Here is a 16,799-nt window from a genome sequence, read left to right on the forward strand (position 1 = left end):
AGAGAAGGGCCCTGCCCCCTGCATACCCTCAGCACGCCAGTGAGAGCTCCCCTGTACTGCTTCCCAGGCTTCCAGAGACGGGAGCCCTCTGCCCACAGGCCCTCAAAAGTTGTTCCTGTTCATGCAAGGAAATGTGTTCTAACTTTTTAATTGATTTGATGAGAGAGAGAGGCATTGGTTTTGTTCTTCCACTTATTGGTGCATCCATTGGCTGCTTCCTGCATGTGCCCTGACCGTGGATCGAACCGGAAACCTTGGCAGGTCGGCACGATGTTCTAACCAACTGAGCCACCTGGCCAGGGCTGTGGGGTGTTTTTTCCCTCATCCGTGTTGGGGAGCCCAGCAGGTGGACCCAGACAGCCAGGCCGGAGAACTGGGGCACACCATCAACCCCCTAACACCCCCACCCTGGCTCTCTGGAGAAGGGGCACTGGGCATGGGAGGCCAGCGGCTGCTGTGACCGGTGACTGGTGTGGAAAGACCCTGGGCGGGGCCTGCAGTGCCCCCAAGATGGTGCAGGCCACCCCTCCCCTCCCCACAGGCGAGCTCTACAGGAAACTGTCAGAGCTCAGAGCCCTCAACTTCAGAAGCCCACAGTCCCACCTGGAGGGGCCTCCAAGGGCCAGAGCGCACCTCCTGCTGGACCCTGAGGGCAGGACTCTCACCCCTGACCCGGGTCATCTGTCCAGTGAGCGGGAGAGGTCTCCCAGGTAGGGTGGCAACCAGTGGGGTCAGGGGGACCCTCCCCACAGGCACGGGGGCTTTCTAACTGGTCTTTCCAGAGACAATGCCTGGCACGGGACGGTTCCTTCTCCGGACCCGGCTCCCAGCCTCCCAGTGAAGGGGCAGCCGCGGGTGTGTCTGACCCTGGAGCCCAGCTCGGAGGCCTGTGGCAGCTGCCCCTCCCCAAGGGCAGGGCGGGCAACTACCATTGGGGCCCAGTTTTGGTCCTTCGTTCTCCCCCCTGCTGCCTCCCCTCCCAGCACCAGTCCACCAGGAAGATTCTGAAATGAAGGCCCCTCCCCAGCTGGAAACCTCAGCTCTGTGGCACCCCCTGGCCTGTTCCTCACCCATGCAGCTTCCGGGTGGGGGGGCACTGCCCCAAGCCCACCCCACCCCCAGACAGCAGGGTGGGAGGTCCCGCCCTCTCAGACTCCTCAAGCCTCTCCACACCAATGTCACAGTCCAGGGCCACTCAGACGCCTCAGCCTCCTGCCACATCACTGGAAATGCCACGGGCCTCCCCGAACCTTCCTGAACCTTGCTGGCCTGACCTTTAGGGCCTTGGCCAGTGGAGCCTGGGAGTGGGGCTGCCCAGGCTGGATGCGGCCCAGCCTGGACTGGGGTCAGGTGGGGGCGGGCACCAGAGGGCTGAGCCACCGGTGGTGGTGTGTGGGTGGGAGGGGGCAGCTGGAGCTGGAGGGGAGGTGTGGGCTGACCTCTGGGGGGGGCCTTTGTGACTGACCTCCCACCCCGAGCAAGCATTGCCAGCAGCCCTGCCACCCTACTCCCACCAGGATGGGAAGTTAGCCAGGCCGAGCGCCAAAGTGCTTCCTGCCTCGGGAGAGGCTGCTTGGCGAGGAGGGTGCCAACCTGGCCATCCGCCCATTCAAGCACGCCCCCTGCCCTTCAGACTGATTCGTGCCCCAGATGGGCGCCGGGCCGCAACCCAGCCATTCCCAGGAACGGCACTGCACCACGCGGGCGGGTAGAAAAAAGAACAGGTCCAGTAGTTTATTCGGAATGGCAGATGCAAAAAACAAAATATTAAGACACACAGTTTGACGACAAATAACCATCAAAATAAATACATAGATAATCCAATAATTTAACGCGCCCGCGCAGCGGGGCAGGGCTCCGAGAATCCCCAAGGGAAGGCCCCCTTTTGCGGGGCAGGGACACAGCCTGGCCTCAGTCCTTGCGGCGGCGGGTGGGTGGGTTCCGGCCATCCCCAGCACCTCCTGGGCTCCTGCCTGCGGCGCGGCCCCGCCCGACTCGTCCAGTGTGGGGCTCCTGTGGGCAGAGGTGGGGTCAGGGAGCTGTGCCCGAGTTGGAGCGGGCTGGGGCCCCCACTGCGGTTCCCCTGGGGGCCCAGACACGGCAGGTGCCAGCGACGCCTCTTGACACGTGTCCCCGAGCCCTCGCGACTGCGTGGCAGTCGGTCCCCTCTCCAAAGTGTCCCCCCTACCCTCGAGGGGCGGGACCTCCCTCCCCACCGCCATCTGCAGACCCGGGATGGCAGGGGGCGCGCGCCGGAGGCACTCACCGCGGCGGGCTCAGGGCGCACGGGCTGTCCGGGGCTCGGGGGCCGCGGCAGGGGTGGCGCGCTCCCGGCGGCTGCGGACGTCCTGCAGGGCGCGGCGGTTCTGGAAGTCGATGAGCGCCAGAGTGATGGCTGCGTTCCAGCAGCTCTCGCCCGCGCAGCGGAAGTCGATCTCCTTGCGGTCGGTGGTGACGATCGTGAAGTAGACGTACTTGCCAGTGCGCTCCACGCAGTCCACCTTGAGGATGGAGTGGAAGCGCAGCTCCTTGGGGCGCGCGCCTGGGCCGGCGGGGAAGAGGCTCAGGCAGTCCGTGGTGAGCACGCCGCGCTTCTTCTTCCACAGCTGGAAGAGGCTGTCACTGCGCTTCTCCAGCTCGCCCTCGCGCAGCACTTCGCCCGGGGTCTTCATGTCAGCGGAGCGGGGCGGGGCGGGGCAGGAAGCGTGCTCGGACGGCGGCGACAGGAGCTAAGCGCCGCAACCGGCCCGGCTCTGGCTTTATAGCAACCCCGCCCCGCCCCGCCCGGGCACGCCCCCTCGAGACCACGCCCCGGGTCCGCCTCGGCGCCCCGTTCCCCTGCGCCCACCCGTCCCTGGACCCCCCAAGCCTCGCCACCCTGGCTGCCCGCCGCATCCCCGCTTGCGGTCGCCCCTCCTTCGTGTCTGCAACTCGACAAACGCCCCTCCCGTGCTCCGGCATCCCGGTGCCCCAGACCCATGGGAGGACACGCGGTCCCCACCCCACCCCGGACGCCGGCCCCGTGGAGAAACGTCCGGCCCTGCCCGCGGTGACTCACCGCCCCGGAGCCCCGGGAAGCGCCCGCAGCCGGGGCCGGCCCAGGGCGGGGGACCGGGGGTGCCCAGACCCCCACCCTCCAGGCGCCCTGACGCTGAGCTCTGCCCCTGTAGCACTCTGGGGGCAGAAGGGGCCGCGGCCCCCCCACCCCAGTTCCTCCCACACCCTGGGGCCCTTCCCGGGGAGACCTTCCGATGTCTCCGCCACAACAAGCCTGGGCGCCCATCTCGCCCCCCCGCGGGCCTGGCCCACCCAGAGAGCAAATGCTCTGACCCCCACTTCTCTTGTCTGTGGGGTGCAGACAGGGGCACTTTCTGGAGGGTGCTAGAACAGCTCCTCGTGCTGCTCAATAAATGTGAGGGGTGGAGGCCGTTCCGGTCTCCCTCCCGGGGTTCTCCAACTCGGTGTCCTGACCGACCCGGGCAGCGCGAGATGGTGCGGGAGGCTCGGCCAGGGCCCCGCGGGCCAGCGGGGGCGGCTGAGTCATCGCCTGCCAGGCGGGGCACAGCCGTTTTTTCATTCACCCTCTTCCTTTAAAGGGTTTAACAGGAGCAGGAACTGATCGCTGACTCCTCCTGGTTCCCAGGGGTGGGGGTGGAGACGGCCAGGGGATTTTTGGGGTGCACAGCCACTCCAGGGCCAGCCTCCAACACCCACCGCAGCTGTGACCTGCCGGAGCAGCGCAGGGTGGGGGTGGAGAGGACCAGCCCACCTCCACGTGCAGGGTCCCTGCACAATAAAAACACGGGTCTCCTGGTTCCGCATTAAAAACTTCACAACGGTGAGAGACAGCAGAGTGTCCAACTAAGTGCGAGACCTCCTGGGTGCAGGCCAGTGAAGCTGGTCCTGGGACCAGCCCTGCCCCCCCTGCCCTCGCTGTACAGCCCCAGGCCAGTCCCCTGACCTCTTGGAGGGTCACCGTGAGAAATAAGGGGGCTTGCTTGGCTTGGAAAGGGGGCCAGGGCCAGGCCCGTGCGAGTGGCATCCAGGGGCGGCCACCCAGTGGTCCACCCGGCCCCCACCCTGGCCGTGTGGCCAGAGGACTGGTTGGGGGTTGGGAGAGCAGGACAGGACATCTGAGCGAGTTCCGATGGTGCCCAGGACTCTGACCTGTGGGGGGGAGGGGGCAGGACAAGCATGGGGGCCAGGGGGTCAACGTTCTGCCAAGACGGGAGAGGGCGAGCAAGTTTGGGGGCAGGAGACCAGCAACAGGCTGGGTGAGACTGCTGACACCCCACTCCTGGCACTTGGCCACTGAGGGGCCTGCGCTGGCCTGGGTGGTCGTGGGATGCTGAACAGTGACATCAGGTCCTCTGGGCAGGGGGACACCCAGAGTAGATAAGGGGGTGCTGCCTGACACTGCCCCTGGGGAGCCACCGTGAGCCCACCCCCAGGAGTCCACTGCCTGCCCTCCCCCGCTCGGGGGCCAGTGGACCCGGAGCTCTGGGCAGACGCTGCTTAGGCACCTGCTGTCCTACTGTGCGCCTGCGGGTCTGGCTGGTGCTAGAACTCCCAGGAGAGAGGGTCCCTGTGAGTATGCGGTGTGTGTGTGGGTGCTGGGGCCGTGGGACCAAGGAGACAGCTTGGAGGGATCTGTGGGGAGGAAGGGGCTCCTGAGGAGACAGGGTGAGCGAGGGGTCCTGAGAGTCGGTAGGGGTCCGTGCGCGGGCCTCTGCCCAGCCTCTCTGCATGGACCCAGAGGCCACCCCAGGGGACAGGCCCACCCCACAGGTGTAGCTGGGGAGGCCCCAGGGAAAGGGGACTGGGGGAAAGGTCGACAGTGGCAGAGCAGAGGCGGAGCCTGAAGTGGTTGGAGGAGGAGGCTGTGATGACTGGGAGGCTCACTCCCCCTGCCCTGCCTAGCACTGTTCTCTGCCCCTTGGCCTGGGCTCTCTGGGGAGGGTGGAGGGGACAGTGTCCTCTGGGTGGTGCCCTGACAGGTGGCATCAGCAGGAGCTGAGAGGACAGGTCGTGGTGGGATGGGAGGGGGCAGGGACCCCAGGGGGAGGGCTGGTGGGAATCTGCCAGGCCCTAGGGCCGAGGCCCACTGACCTGACCAGAGGCTGGGGAGGGGCGGCTGAGTCATCCCCCGCCTGGGCAGCTGCTCCCGCATCCCTGCTCCTGCCAGGGCCAGACCAGCAGGAACATTGGAGCCAGGGAGGGCCAGGTGCCCCCTACCCCACAGGCCCCTCCGAGACACAGCTGACCCCTGTGCCCACTTCTCCCGAGTCAGGGACAGGGCAGTGAGCTCAGAACACTGCCTGAGGAACTTTGTGGGGGCCCTCCTGGGGCCACCAGGATGGCTTCCCACCAGGGTCCCCACCCCACGGGGAGCTGCAGCCCAGGGGTCTGGGCCAGGTGGATGCTGGAAAAGCAGCCACTGGTGCTACGTCTCTGGGGCTGTGGCAAGCATTTTCAGAGAATGAGAAGGTCTGAGAGGAGGTAGCTGGCTGACACGCAGTCACCCAGATGGCCAGCAGGGGTCAAGGCCATTCCACGGCACCTCAAGGCCTGGGGAAGGAAATAGCCCCCCTCGCCCCCCAACAAGTGGCTGATTGGGGTTCTACGTTGGGACCTTTGGTGGCTGGTTCTCAGCATGGGGAGAGGGCTGTGCCAGGCTGCACCTCGTCGGGGGCACCAGGCAGCTGAGGTCAAGTTTACTAATATTTACCCACGGATGACGTCTGGAATGTGGGGGGCTCCCCCATGCCCCTGACAGAGGCTGGTCCTCAAACCTCTGGCCAGGGACACCTGCAGGGACCCCGTCCAGCTGGGAGAGGATGTCAGGCAGCCGGGAGGAAGGAGGGCACCTCTTCGAAACTCTGAGTGAGGTCATCCCGCAGCAGTGAGGAGCCAAGCCCCAAGGCCGAGACCCACCCAGCCCAGCAAAGGCCTGTGAGGGAGCTGTGTGTCGGAGTGGAGCGCCTGGGGCTCGATGCCACCCCTTCCGGGGTGGGGGAAGCTCAGAGCTCCCTAGCCTGACCCTCACCTCTGGCCTCCTCCAGGAAGCCCTCTCAGATTGCCAGCTCCCACCAACTGTGTAAACGCTGAGCCCTGGGGTCCCTGAGCCCAGGGAGGGCAGGGAAGGGGCCCAAGCTGCCTGGAACCAAAGCACCTGAGAAGCAGCCTGATGCCACCTGACCTGGGCCCGAGTGCCCACTGGCCACAGCCTGTGACTTGGGCCTGCCCTCTTCTAGAAGCAGCAACCTGGGAAAGCGAGAGGGCCCAGGGCTGGGCACGGGAGGCCTGCCCCCACCTGCTTTCCAGCTCTTACTGTCAGCCTGGCCTCAGCCCCTCAGGTTGTGTCCCTTGAGGCTCCCTGAGACCCTCAGCTGCACCTGAAGGGCAGCAGGGCCTCATGAGGCCCTGGGGGGTCTGATGAGAAAGTGGTGCCACGGGGCGCACACTCACCCGCCCCGGCTCCCTGGCAGGCTCCACTTGCCCCTCAGCACCCTGCTCCCAAGGCACTACCCACCCCTGGGATGCAGGGACAGTCTTGTTCTTTGGGGCCCTGCTCAGGAGGTGCTCTGGAAAGCAGCGGAACTAAAAGGTATCCAACTCGCTGCCTGAACACCCAACTCTGGTCGGAGCAGCCGAAGTGGCTGGAGACCTGTGCTCGTTGTTAAAACCTGAAGACTGGGGAGGGGCCTAGAGTAGGGGGCTGGGGCCAGGTGTTCCCGAAACCCAGCGGACTGCCAGGGCCCAGCTCGTGAGGACAGGGGACCTCCCTGGAAGACTGGAGGAAGGAGTGGACGAGTGGAGGAGTGACACGCAGGGAGAGGTGACCAAGTTGGGGCCCGGAACACCATCACATGCCTTGGAGACACTGAGCCGGGGCCACAGGATGCAGGGGCTGGAGTGACGCAGCACAGCCCAGCAACGCCTGGGCACTGTGCAGCTGGAAGAGGGGGCTGGGCTGGACTGGCCAGTCGAGGGAGCACAGCCCTGCTGACTCCTTGGTTTCTCAGATCCAGAGGCCACAGGTGACTTTCAGAGCTGGGTTTTTGAGGGTGAGCAGCAACTCTGCACGGTGCCCCCACCCTCCCGGGCACGGACGAGGAGGGACGTTCCGCATGTTCTGAGGACGTCTGGAAATGTGGGTGGAGATGCCACCCAGTCCAGGGGCACAGCCGGAGGCTGGGTCCCCCAGTCCTGGAGTCCTCAGTGGGAGTGGACCGGTGGGGGACAGCAGGAGTGGCCTCAGAACAGTGCCCCCGCAGGGCTCCCACTTGGAAGGCCAGAGGCCTGGGCAACCCCTCTCCCCGCCTCCTCTGCTATCACCTGGCCACCCCCCGCCCTGCCCGTCCACTGATCCTCCTGCCTGGGTATCCTAGCCATCTGCCTGAGTATCTTGGGGACGTGGTGACCAGTGACCACATGCTTGCTGGCTTCCGGAGGCCTGCAGGCCCACAGGTCTCTGGGGCTGCAGTCTGACGGTGTCCCCAGCTCTCTGTTGGATGCCCCTGGGCCTTGCCTAGGACCTCAGCAAGGCCCTCTGCCCCCAACCAGGACCCGGGTGGCTGTCTCATTTCCTTTCTTCTCAGAGCTCCCCCAGCCCTGCCCTCTGAGAGGACCCGAGGACCTGCCCTGGGGGTGCACCTGAGTCCACCACTCCTCCCCACTGCAGAGCTAAGGGAGGGGCCCAGGAGGGCAGGGCTTGTCCAGATCAGAGGGGAAGGGGCTGGACCCCGCCTGCTCCCAGGAGGCCCGGGGTCCTGACCCTGAGGAGAACAGCTCGAGGAACCCTGCTGGAATCTTCCAGCTGCAGTCAAAAGTGGGGTCTGGTTGAGACCCAGGTCCTCCCACACCCCACACCTCACAGTGGCCTAAGGCTGGGGAAGACCCCAGGCCTGGCCACTGCCTGCCCACACCCCAAAGGTCTGTCCCCCAGTGGGCAGGCTCCAGGGGGGGCTGGTGAAGGCAGCCAGCCTGTCCCTAGGGACTCTGGAGAGGATGGCAGCTCTGGCCCAGCACGTGCTGGTAGAACGGCCATGGGGTGCTGCTGGGCTCCCGGGCCCGCTTCTCCTGGGCCAGGTCCCCAGGAAGCAGGGCCGGCACAGCGGGCTCCTGTTGTCATGGCAAGTAACATCCGGCCACCGCCCACAGCACACTGAGTCAGCACTGCCGGGCTGGGCCAGTGATTGCTGACACCTGGGGCAGGTGGGGCTCTGCCTGTCTGCGGCAAGGCTGAAATTGAAAGGGCACTCCCGGGCCAGAGGCCGGCGGAACCCAGGCTTCCCTCGGAGCAGCTGTGTGACCCGAGGACAGAGTCCCAGGCAGACAAGGTGCCCGAGAACCACACCACATTCCAAGGAACTGAAGGCCGAGCCAGGACCAGCCCGAGGAGTCCCAGAGCCTGCGTTGCTGGGTACTGCCGTCTGCCAGCGTCTCCGGGGTCTGGGGTCTAAGCACCCCCGGCCCCGACTAGGCCCGAGGTTGAGGTGGGGAAGATGAGTCCGCCTCCAGAGGAAGGGAGCTGGGACGTCGTTCTGATTGGAAGGGGCCAAAGTCCAGGTGTGGCCAGGCTGACAGCTGGGTGGGCCAGCTGGCAGGGCGCCCAGGGCGGCCTGCGCTGGGGCAACGCTGCAGGAAATGACCTGGTGAGGGAGGACACTCCAGCTGCCCGCTCCCCGGGGGCTTCCTCAGTAGCCCATCCTGAGGGGAAAGGGATGGGACCTAGCAGGGGTGGACAGAGGTCAGCACCACCACCAAGCCTGGCCTGGCCGAAGCCGAGGGCCCCACCCCCCTCCCTAGCCCTCTCCTGGGCTCAGGGAGACTGCTGGGCGGCTGGAGGGGGTGGACACGCTGGGCCAAGAGCCAACACGGTAGACTGGCTGCCAGGGTGGAAGAGCCACCTGCTGAACTGCCTGCCCACGGCAGGTGTGGACAGAGGCCCCCTGCCAGGCTGTGGGTGGCCACAACTCCTGACTCAAGGGGAACACCAGAATTTTATGTGAACCACCCCAATTCGGGGCTTCTGAAAAATCAGCTCCATGGAGGTGTAATTCACACCCAGGAGCCACGTGTACCCACCTGAGGCAATTCCAGTGGACACACCTGTGCAACCACTTCCTTCTCCCAGACAGCACCCTGCCCCCAACAGGTACTGTGCAGATTATGAAGGTCACAGAAATCAGTCACCCACCTGCCCTCCCTCTCTGCAGGTGGGGCTCCTGCAGCTGGGATCACTCTGTTGTAGGATACACAGCACTGCTAGCTCCCCCCATCTCTAACTCCTGGCACCTGGCGGAAGCACCTACCCAGGGAGGTCCTGCTCCCAAGTCCCGCAGGTCTGGGGACAAAGCCGGGCGCCCCTCGGAAGTAAGTGCGGCTAGAAGGGGCTCAGAAAGGGCAATTGGGCCCAGGGCTAGTCTTAGGTGACAGCCAAGACCCAGGCCTGAGGAACAGGCACCAAAACAGGCCCCACAACCTCAAACAGAACAGGGTGGCTTGGAGAGTCACCCTGAGAATTGAGGGAGGGCGAGGGCAGCAGAGGCCAAAGGAGTGGGAAGTGGCCCTGGACACCTTCCTGGACCCTTGGAAGCAGCATGATGTCCAGGCCCAGAGCAGGGAGCTGGCGAGGCTGGGCCATCGACCCCCTGGCTCGGCTTACAGCAGCCCAGGGGTCATTGGGGACAGAGGAAGCAGCAGCCGGACGGGCAGGGTGGGGTCCTATAGTGGCTACAACTCCCAGGCAGAGCTGGCCCCAACTGGGCCAGGCTGGCACCCATCTGGAGCTGTGGCTAGTGCCACCCTCCTCACTGCCTGTGGCTGGGACTCTGGGCAAAGCTCTCGGGAGCTCCCTGACTTCCTAGCACAAATGGCAAGGCCCAGACCTGCCTCTGGAGGCTCCGCAGTGTCCCCGAGGCCCCAAGAGCCAGGAGGGGCCTGCCCCTGGACAGGTCCTGGGCTCCTGGCCACTGGAAGCCCACCTTCCCTTTCCCGTGACCACCCGAGAGGAGCAGATGTGGGCCAGGCGGAGGACGAGCTCGAGACAGGCCCGGGTGCGGCCTGGCAGAGCGCAGCCTCTCGGGGCTTCGGGCCTCCCTCCCAGTGCTGTCGCACAGCCCACGCCGTGTCCTCGCACACCCACCCCACAGGGGCCCCACGGGTTTGCCCAGGGCCCCAAACTCACCCAGAAGTGGCGTGGGCCTGGAGACCCACCAGCTGAACTAAACACAGCCTGGGAAACAAAACAGAAAACCCCAAACAGGAGTCCCGAATCTGCCCACACTCAGGCTCCAACCACATCTGTGAGCCCCACCCGCCTGCCCCAGGGCCCCCCACAGAGAGACTGCGCAGGCCCTGGGCCCATGTTTCACAACTTTAATAGAATATTCTAACTGTTCTGTACAAATTGAAAACGGAGTATTCAGTTACAAATGTATCTTGAGTAAGGCTGAGCGCTCTCCAGGCCTGGTCACAGTGTGGACCCGGCATCCTGGCTGCCAGGGACCGCGGCCACACACTCAGAAACCCCACACACCAGCCAAGGACAGGTCACGCTGAGCCCAGGGCTTTTAAGACAAGGTGGACGTGGGCGGGCAACTGGGAGCTGCTGAGACAAGACACTTACACAGGATGGCTGGCCCCACCCACAGCCCCACCCGGCTGAGGGTGCCCGCGGCAGGGGCAGGGAGACGGGCTCCGCCAGGGCAGAGGGTGGCAGGAGGAAACGAAGTGCGTTCTTCCACACAGGCCCCACTCCCAGGGAGCTGCCACCCTCCTGCCAGTCAGGTTACAGGGCTCCAGTCACAAACGCGGCTTCAGACACTCCAGGACAGGGGCCCGCAGCACAAAAGGACAAATAAATACGAGGATGACCACACAAGCTCTGCCTCAGCGCCGTGGGCACCACGGCCCCCGCCCCACCCCCACCCCGAGAAAAACGAGAACTGCAGAACGAACACACCAAGGAGAACGGACCCTGCTCTCCGGCTCCTCCAAGGCATCAGACACAGAAGACAGGTAGCTGGAAACGAAGCGTGTGGTATCTTCAAATGAGACAGGAGCAGAAGCTCCCCAGACGTCTGCCCTGGGCTCAGGCGACCTTCTACCCCACCCCCATGGTCTACGGGCCCTCAAGCCAGGCCTGGGAAAGTCTACGAGTTGCACCCAAGGCCGAGGAGGGTGCGGGCGTTAAACCTCCTACTTCTGAAATGCATTTAAGCTGCCACTGCACAGGTTAAGCAAAACCATAAGGACAAAGGGAGAGGGAGCGTGAACACCATGCACGAGGAGACAGGTCCGGTGCGGGCGCCGCCGGGACAGGGTCTCACTGCTGCTTGCACTCGGAGGGCTGGCCGGGCTCCTTCTGCCAAGACAGAGACCAGACTTCAGAGGACTGCCCGCCCCTGCCAAGCATCCCCCACCCACCAGGAAAACCCAGGGGCCACGGCTCAGTTAGTTCACTCTAACCGGAACAACGGTTACTGCAAGTCCACTTTTAAAACAGTAACAAAAGAGAAGCAAACTTCCCACCACCAACATCTCAGCTGCCTGCTGCTTTTGCTTACAAACACGCTCACGAGAGCCTCTTAACACGGCGGTGCAACAGGAGAGTCTCCGGCCAAAAGCAGCTCCTTGGGGCACAGGACCAACCAAGTCACAGGAGACCAGGTTCCAAGGCTGCAGAGCAGCCCAGACCTCTGGGGGCCCCACTGTGCCGACTGCCTGTGAGTCATTGGCACGCATTCCACATTCCACCCCCACCGCAGGACAGGACCAACACCTCCCCTGGAAGGGCCCCTGCTCAGCCCCCGACGCCCACAAGAGGGCCCCTTCCCCTGGGCCCGCTCGCCTGGCCAACATGGGGTGTCCCCAGATCTAGGCATCAGGACCTCTAGAGACAAGCCCCGCACCCCAAGTACCCTAGTGGAAATCCTATCTCCCCAGGAAAGGAACCAGGGGAGCCCACGACCCCAGAACCACTTCAGTGTGACCTCTCACATGCGCCCAGCACTGGCACGCAGTGTGGGGGCCCCCGCGGCAAGTCCCCACCCCCATCCGAGCTAAGTGCGCACCCCGGTGTGCCTGTGGGGTCTGAGAAGGACCCGCACTATGGGGCAGCAGGGAAACACCTGGGATTACACGACCGACCCCCCCCCCCCGCCCCCGGTGCCAGCCAGGGTGACAGCTCACTCTTTGGGAAACCCCACTTGAGAGACAAGACCGCACAAGCAAAGGGCGCACAGGGACAGAACAACAGTCCCGGAGTTCGGGGTGATGGACAGGGCACAGGACAAGCTGGCACCTACAGAGCTGGCCCTGGGGCTCTGCCAGCACTGGCCAGGGCCAACGGTGGGCCACTGTGGGACGGGGCCCAGGAAAGGTGCTCAGGGAAGGTCTGTGGGGCAACACGGGGGCCTGGGGCTCGTGTGCAGGACAGGAGAGACTTTCCATTCGACACCTCTACAGGAATGACACGTGCCACGTAACACAGTGCTGAGTCCTGTCACACGCAGCATGTGTCACCTTCTTGTCCAACATGAGACTGCAGAGGGACAGTTCTCAGTGAGACCAAGGACCAGGAGGGACTGTCGGGACACCGGTGGATTCTGGCCTGTGGCGCGGGACAAGACCCCAGTGCAAGCCGAACCCCAGTGCAAGCCGAACCCCGTTTCACATCACAAAGTCTAACGACAGCTGGGCCACTCAACGCTGGTCATCAAGGAAGGGGAGCTGGCGTCCCAAAGGCACACACTGAGAGCCCAAACCCTGCCTGTCCCGGGACCAGGAGCCCAGCCTGAGCACGCGCTCAGCCCCTGTCCCGAGGCCGGCTGGATGCTTCCTGATGCTCCAGAGTTACTGGCAGGTGCGGGAGTGGGCTTCGGGGACAGCCTGGCAGACAAAGGGTGGCAGCAATTTAAACACACAAGTAAAGGACCAGCCCCGACCCTTAAAGCATCAAAGAGCACTTCACCTAAGATGTACCTTCAGCCCAGACCTGTGCCCCGCATGGGGGAGGCAGGAGGACAATGCAGACAGACCCTCACAGGTGCTGGTCTGAGCGAGCGCCAGGACCAGGCTCCTTCCGAGCGAGTGGACACACGCGAAGTCCCAGCTTCCACAGGCACAGCTCTGAGGAACTGGCTGCCTTCTGGCCAAGGGGAGACCTGTCACTTCCCAGATACCCCACCTGTGCTAGTCTCTCAGCATCTGTTCCCAGGCCCCACCACTACACTCCCCGTCCCAGGAGCAATCCCCGCTCCCAGGAGCAAGCACTGACCACTCCATACCAAGAGGGGCCCAGCGGTCCGCAGGACCCACAGCTGGTGCTGACCATAGGGAAGCGGAACCTCGGCCAAGCCATCAGTGTGCACTAACGCTCACTCGGCCTGAGCCCGCAGCTGCACAGGTAAGAAATTCTGGCAGTCCAGTCACTCCTTCACTACCTACCGGTCTGCATGACGCCTAAATTCTACAGGATTAAACCATCAACAGGTGCATGTCCAGAAAAGTCACATCTCCTACTGCCAATTCCTACTGCCCCCCAGGGGTGGCAGGGGCACAAGGGCCAGCAGGGAGGGGCAAGGGCAGGGAGCCCAGGACCGCCGCCTCCAGGACTGCCGGTCCACTGGCTCATGGGTCCCCCGCCGGCTGCCCGCCCCCCCCAGAACCCCTTTCTCTTTGTGTCCTCTCCCCCGAGGGCAGCCTGTCATCAGGAAAAACACCACACCAGTGGCCCCTTGGCTGCACAGTCGACAAAGAACACTGGGCCCTGCAAGCAGGAGCCGGTGCGGCCCCCGTCAGTTGGCTCCAGAAGCACACACGACACCCCCGCACGTGTGCGCCGGCATGGCAGCGCCCTCTGTACCCACAGCCATGACGAGGCATCAGTATCAAGCACAGACTGACATTTGGAAGTTAGGAATGAATGGAGTTCCACCTTACCTAGAAACCCATGAATGATTAACAGATAAAAATTACACCTAAACGGGAAAAAAACGGAAAGGAGCTGTCAGCAGGGAAGAAAATGAGGGCACACGACCACACAGGGAGCAGCAGCGCCGCTCTCTCAAGGACCACAGGGCAGCGCCACGTGCACCGAGCGCAGCCGCCTGCACTCACCCCCGACTTCCCTCTTCTCCTTTGCAGGGCAGACTCCGCCAAGTCCCTCTGCAGAGTGTGCACCAAAGGACAGAGGTGTCACAGAGGACCAGCCCCGCGTCTCTGACTGCACGCGGCTGACAGTTCCAGCACTTGGCCCACTCCTACTCATTTCTCACCGGCTCCTGACAAAGCCACTGGGAGGGCCTCATGAAGGGTGGGGACCGACAGTCCTCTACCTCCTGCGGGTTATCTGTGACCACTCAGTGCAAACGCTCTCCCAGAAAAGAGACGTGAGGAAAGAGGACAGACACCAGGAGAAAGCAGGAACAGGAGCGAGGTGCCTGCTGCCAGTGAGATGCAGCCAGGGCAGACAGCGTTCCAAGTCCCAAGCACGTACAGCGCACTACCCTCGGCCCTACAGCCAACCACGGACGCTGCGGTGGCCCGAGGGCAGAGCAACAGCAGGGCCCACTCGCCTGGGACTCTGGCACGGCAGGGTGCGGTGTCATCACCACCCAGTTCTGTTAACTGACAGATACCCCTCACCTCTCATCCCCCAAGTGTGACCCACTCAGGCTGCACCACAGGTCTGTGTCACCCCGTGGCCCCTCACCAGCTGCCACTCAGAGGCGAGCACAGGTGTGCTTTCAGCAGTCACCCTGGGAGGGACAGGCCGACTCACAAAGGTGAGCATTGCTCTGAGCACATTTAACAAGTGTCCCCGCCCCCCTGCAGCAGGAACTTCCGTTAAGTGCGCGTGCAGACACATACACAGGGTGGCAGACAGACCCAGGACCAGGTCACTGCACGGACAGCTTGGGGTACAGCCCACTTTGTGCAAAGACGAGGAAACGCACAGGCCACATCCAGTTAACCAGACACACGCTCGGCAACACCAGGTGAGGTCAGTGTTCTGCAGCCCGCGAGAGCTAACCAGGAGGCAGGTGAGCTAGGAGGAGCCTTCTGCCGGCACGCCAGAGGGGCGGCTCTGCAGTCCGCGTGTGCGCCAAGCAGCGGAGCACCTCGAGTTAAGCTAACCTGAGACCAGGAGTAAAACTCGGACTCACAGGGAAAGTTAATGGGGCTACCCACTCGTTTTTGTCAGATTTTCTCCTTAAAGCTCCCAGTCTGTTTTAAATTATGAGACATCTAGAGATAATTTGTGATAGTTCTCAGCCCAAATACGATGGTAAATTATAGTTACAATTCCATCGTAGTCTCTTCATTTCAAAAACGGTAACAGCGCCCCCCCAAACCCCTCCTTTGCATCCTTCCAAAAATAAACACGCAAGAGTGCATGCCTGTCAGTTAACCCATCACCTTCAGAGAAGGAGAGCTGGGAAGGGCAAGGTCTGGAGCGAGGCTCCGCCCACGAGTGTGCCTGAGGAAGCGCCGGGCAGCCCTGCGCTGCCATCTGCACTGGGCACGCAGGCCGCACCAGGCGTTGAGCCCAGGGGCCCTCCGAGAAACCGCACTTCGGGACTAGAGTGGACATGTGCGCAGCCCTCACACCTGCAGTCTGGGCGGCCCCGGAACCACTCACCTTGGGGTTCACCTCAGCATCGTCCTCGTCTTCTCCCTCCTCATCTCCTTCTAGTTCCTGCAACAAGAGGAGCAAACAGGACCTCAGTTCTCGTGGACCCATGGGCCACAAGTTAAAGCGATACTTCAACTTAGAAGGAATCAATTATCATCTTCCACAAGGAATGAAGTCACTTCTTTGGATACTTAGTTTTTTCTGCGTATCTTTGCTTCATAGATAACCCTGAAATCAACATATTGGTAAAAAGTGGATTCTGCTGGTTAAATGACTATTTCCTAAGATCCTTTTCACCAGCTGAATACGGGGTCAAAACAGGACACTGCTGTGGCATTTGTCATCTCTCCCGAGTTTTCAGCAGGGCCCATGGCTCAAAGGCAACATCACACAAACACCATAACAAAGCCTTGGGGTCTGACACGCTGTCCGCTCCAGCAGAGGAAGCCGAAGGCAACCTTGGGGCAATGACGCTGCTGCATATGAGCTGGTCTTACCTCCTCTTCTCCTTCTTCACCTTCTTCAAACTGAAAAAGAAACACGTTACTAGGTTTTGAAAGCATGGCAGCAACCCAAGCCAGACACAATCCCTGTCTAGTCCCCCACTGGTCAGGACTAAGAAGACAGGAAGTCCAGCTGCCTGAGCAGAGGGCAGCGGGGCTCCGGGCCCAGTTCTCAGGGGCCGTCTGCTGCCGGGCAAGTCCAGGCACAGGGACACTGTGAGCCAGGTGGGGCCAGCACGGTAGGAACGCTGGCCCATGAGCCCTGCCTCGTTAATAGGAAGCAGGTGCCTGGAAACCAGTCAAAACAAGGACTAAGGATGGGGGTGAAGAAAGGAGACTGTGAGCCTGGGTGTGCCCCGGGTCCAACTAGGATGCTGGCTGATCTCAGCAAACCAGTAACTGGCGTGTCATTTCCTATCTCCAGCAAGGGGAAATCTTTATCAGAAATGCAATGCAACCTTGGTATTTAATCTGTAAGTCAGAACTGAAGTGCGCGTGGGCCACACTCCAGCACTGTAATTGGCTGGCCGTGAATGAGCGTCTCCCCCGTTCAAAGACATCACTCACTGGTGGGCTCTCACTCAAGCTCCGACCATCAGACTAAGACAAAGACCGCACCAAGGAGAGCAGCTCGAGCAGCACTGGCTGCA

At 62.9% G+C, this 16,799-nt stretch overlaps 2 protein-coding genes across 6 annotated transcripts in view; both read right to left on the minus strand.

Annotated features, from left to right (window-relative positions):
- Nucleotides 1-1,707: 1,707 nt before the first annotated feature.
- On the minus strand, nucleotides 1,708-2,728 carry PHLDA2 (pleckstrin homology like domain family A member 2). Its single transcript, XM_024574421.3, has 2 exons — nucleotides 2,267-2,728; nucleotides 1,708-2,013 (listed from the first exon to the last, which is right to left on the minus strand). The coding sequence occupies exon 1, from the start codon at nucleotides 2,670-2,672 to the stop codon at nucleotides 2,277-2,279; it is 396 nt and encodes a 131-aa protein (XP_024430189.1). The 5' UTR covers nucleotides 2,673-2,728; the 3' UTR covers nucleotides 1,708-2,013; nucleotides 2,267-2,276.
- A 7,640-nt stretch (nucleotides 2,729-10,368) lies between these two features.
- NAP1L4 (nucleosome assembly protein 1 like 4) overlaps nucleotides 10,369-16,799 on the minus strand; it is a 33,421-nt gene continuing 26,990 nt past the window's right edge. For 4 of the 5 annotated variants that reach the window (XM_045183361.2, XM_045183358.2, XM_053923924.2 and 1 more), the window contains exons 13-15: nucleotides 16,144-16,173; nucleotides 15,653-15,709; nucleotides 10,369-11,371 (exon numbers count right to left, since the gene is read on the minus strand). In XM_045183361.2, the coding sequence (XP_045039296.2) occupies nucleotides 11,333-11,371; nucleotides 15,653-15,709; nucleotides 16,144-16,173 (126 nt within the window). In that variant the 3' untranslated portion in view covers nucleotides 10,369-11,332. Of the gene's footprint in view, nucleotides 11,372-13,950; nucleotides 13,989-15,652; nucleotides 15,710-16,143; nucleotides 16,174-16,799 lie in introns of all 5 variants that reach the window. The other variant, XM_045183359.2, reaches the window with a different exon arrangement.

Source organism: Desmodus rotundus, chromosome 5, assembly GCF_022682495.2.
Source record: "Desmodus rotundus isolate HL8 chromosome 5, HLdesRot8A.1, whole genome shotgun sequence".
Lineage (NCBI taxonomy): Eukaryota > Metazoa > Chordata > Mammalia > Chiroptera > Phyllostomidae > Desmodus > Desmodus rotundus.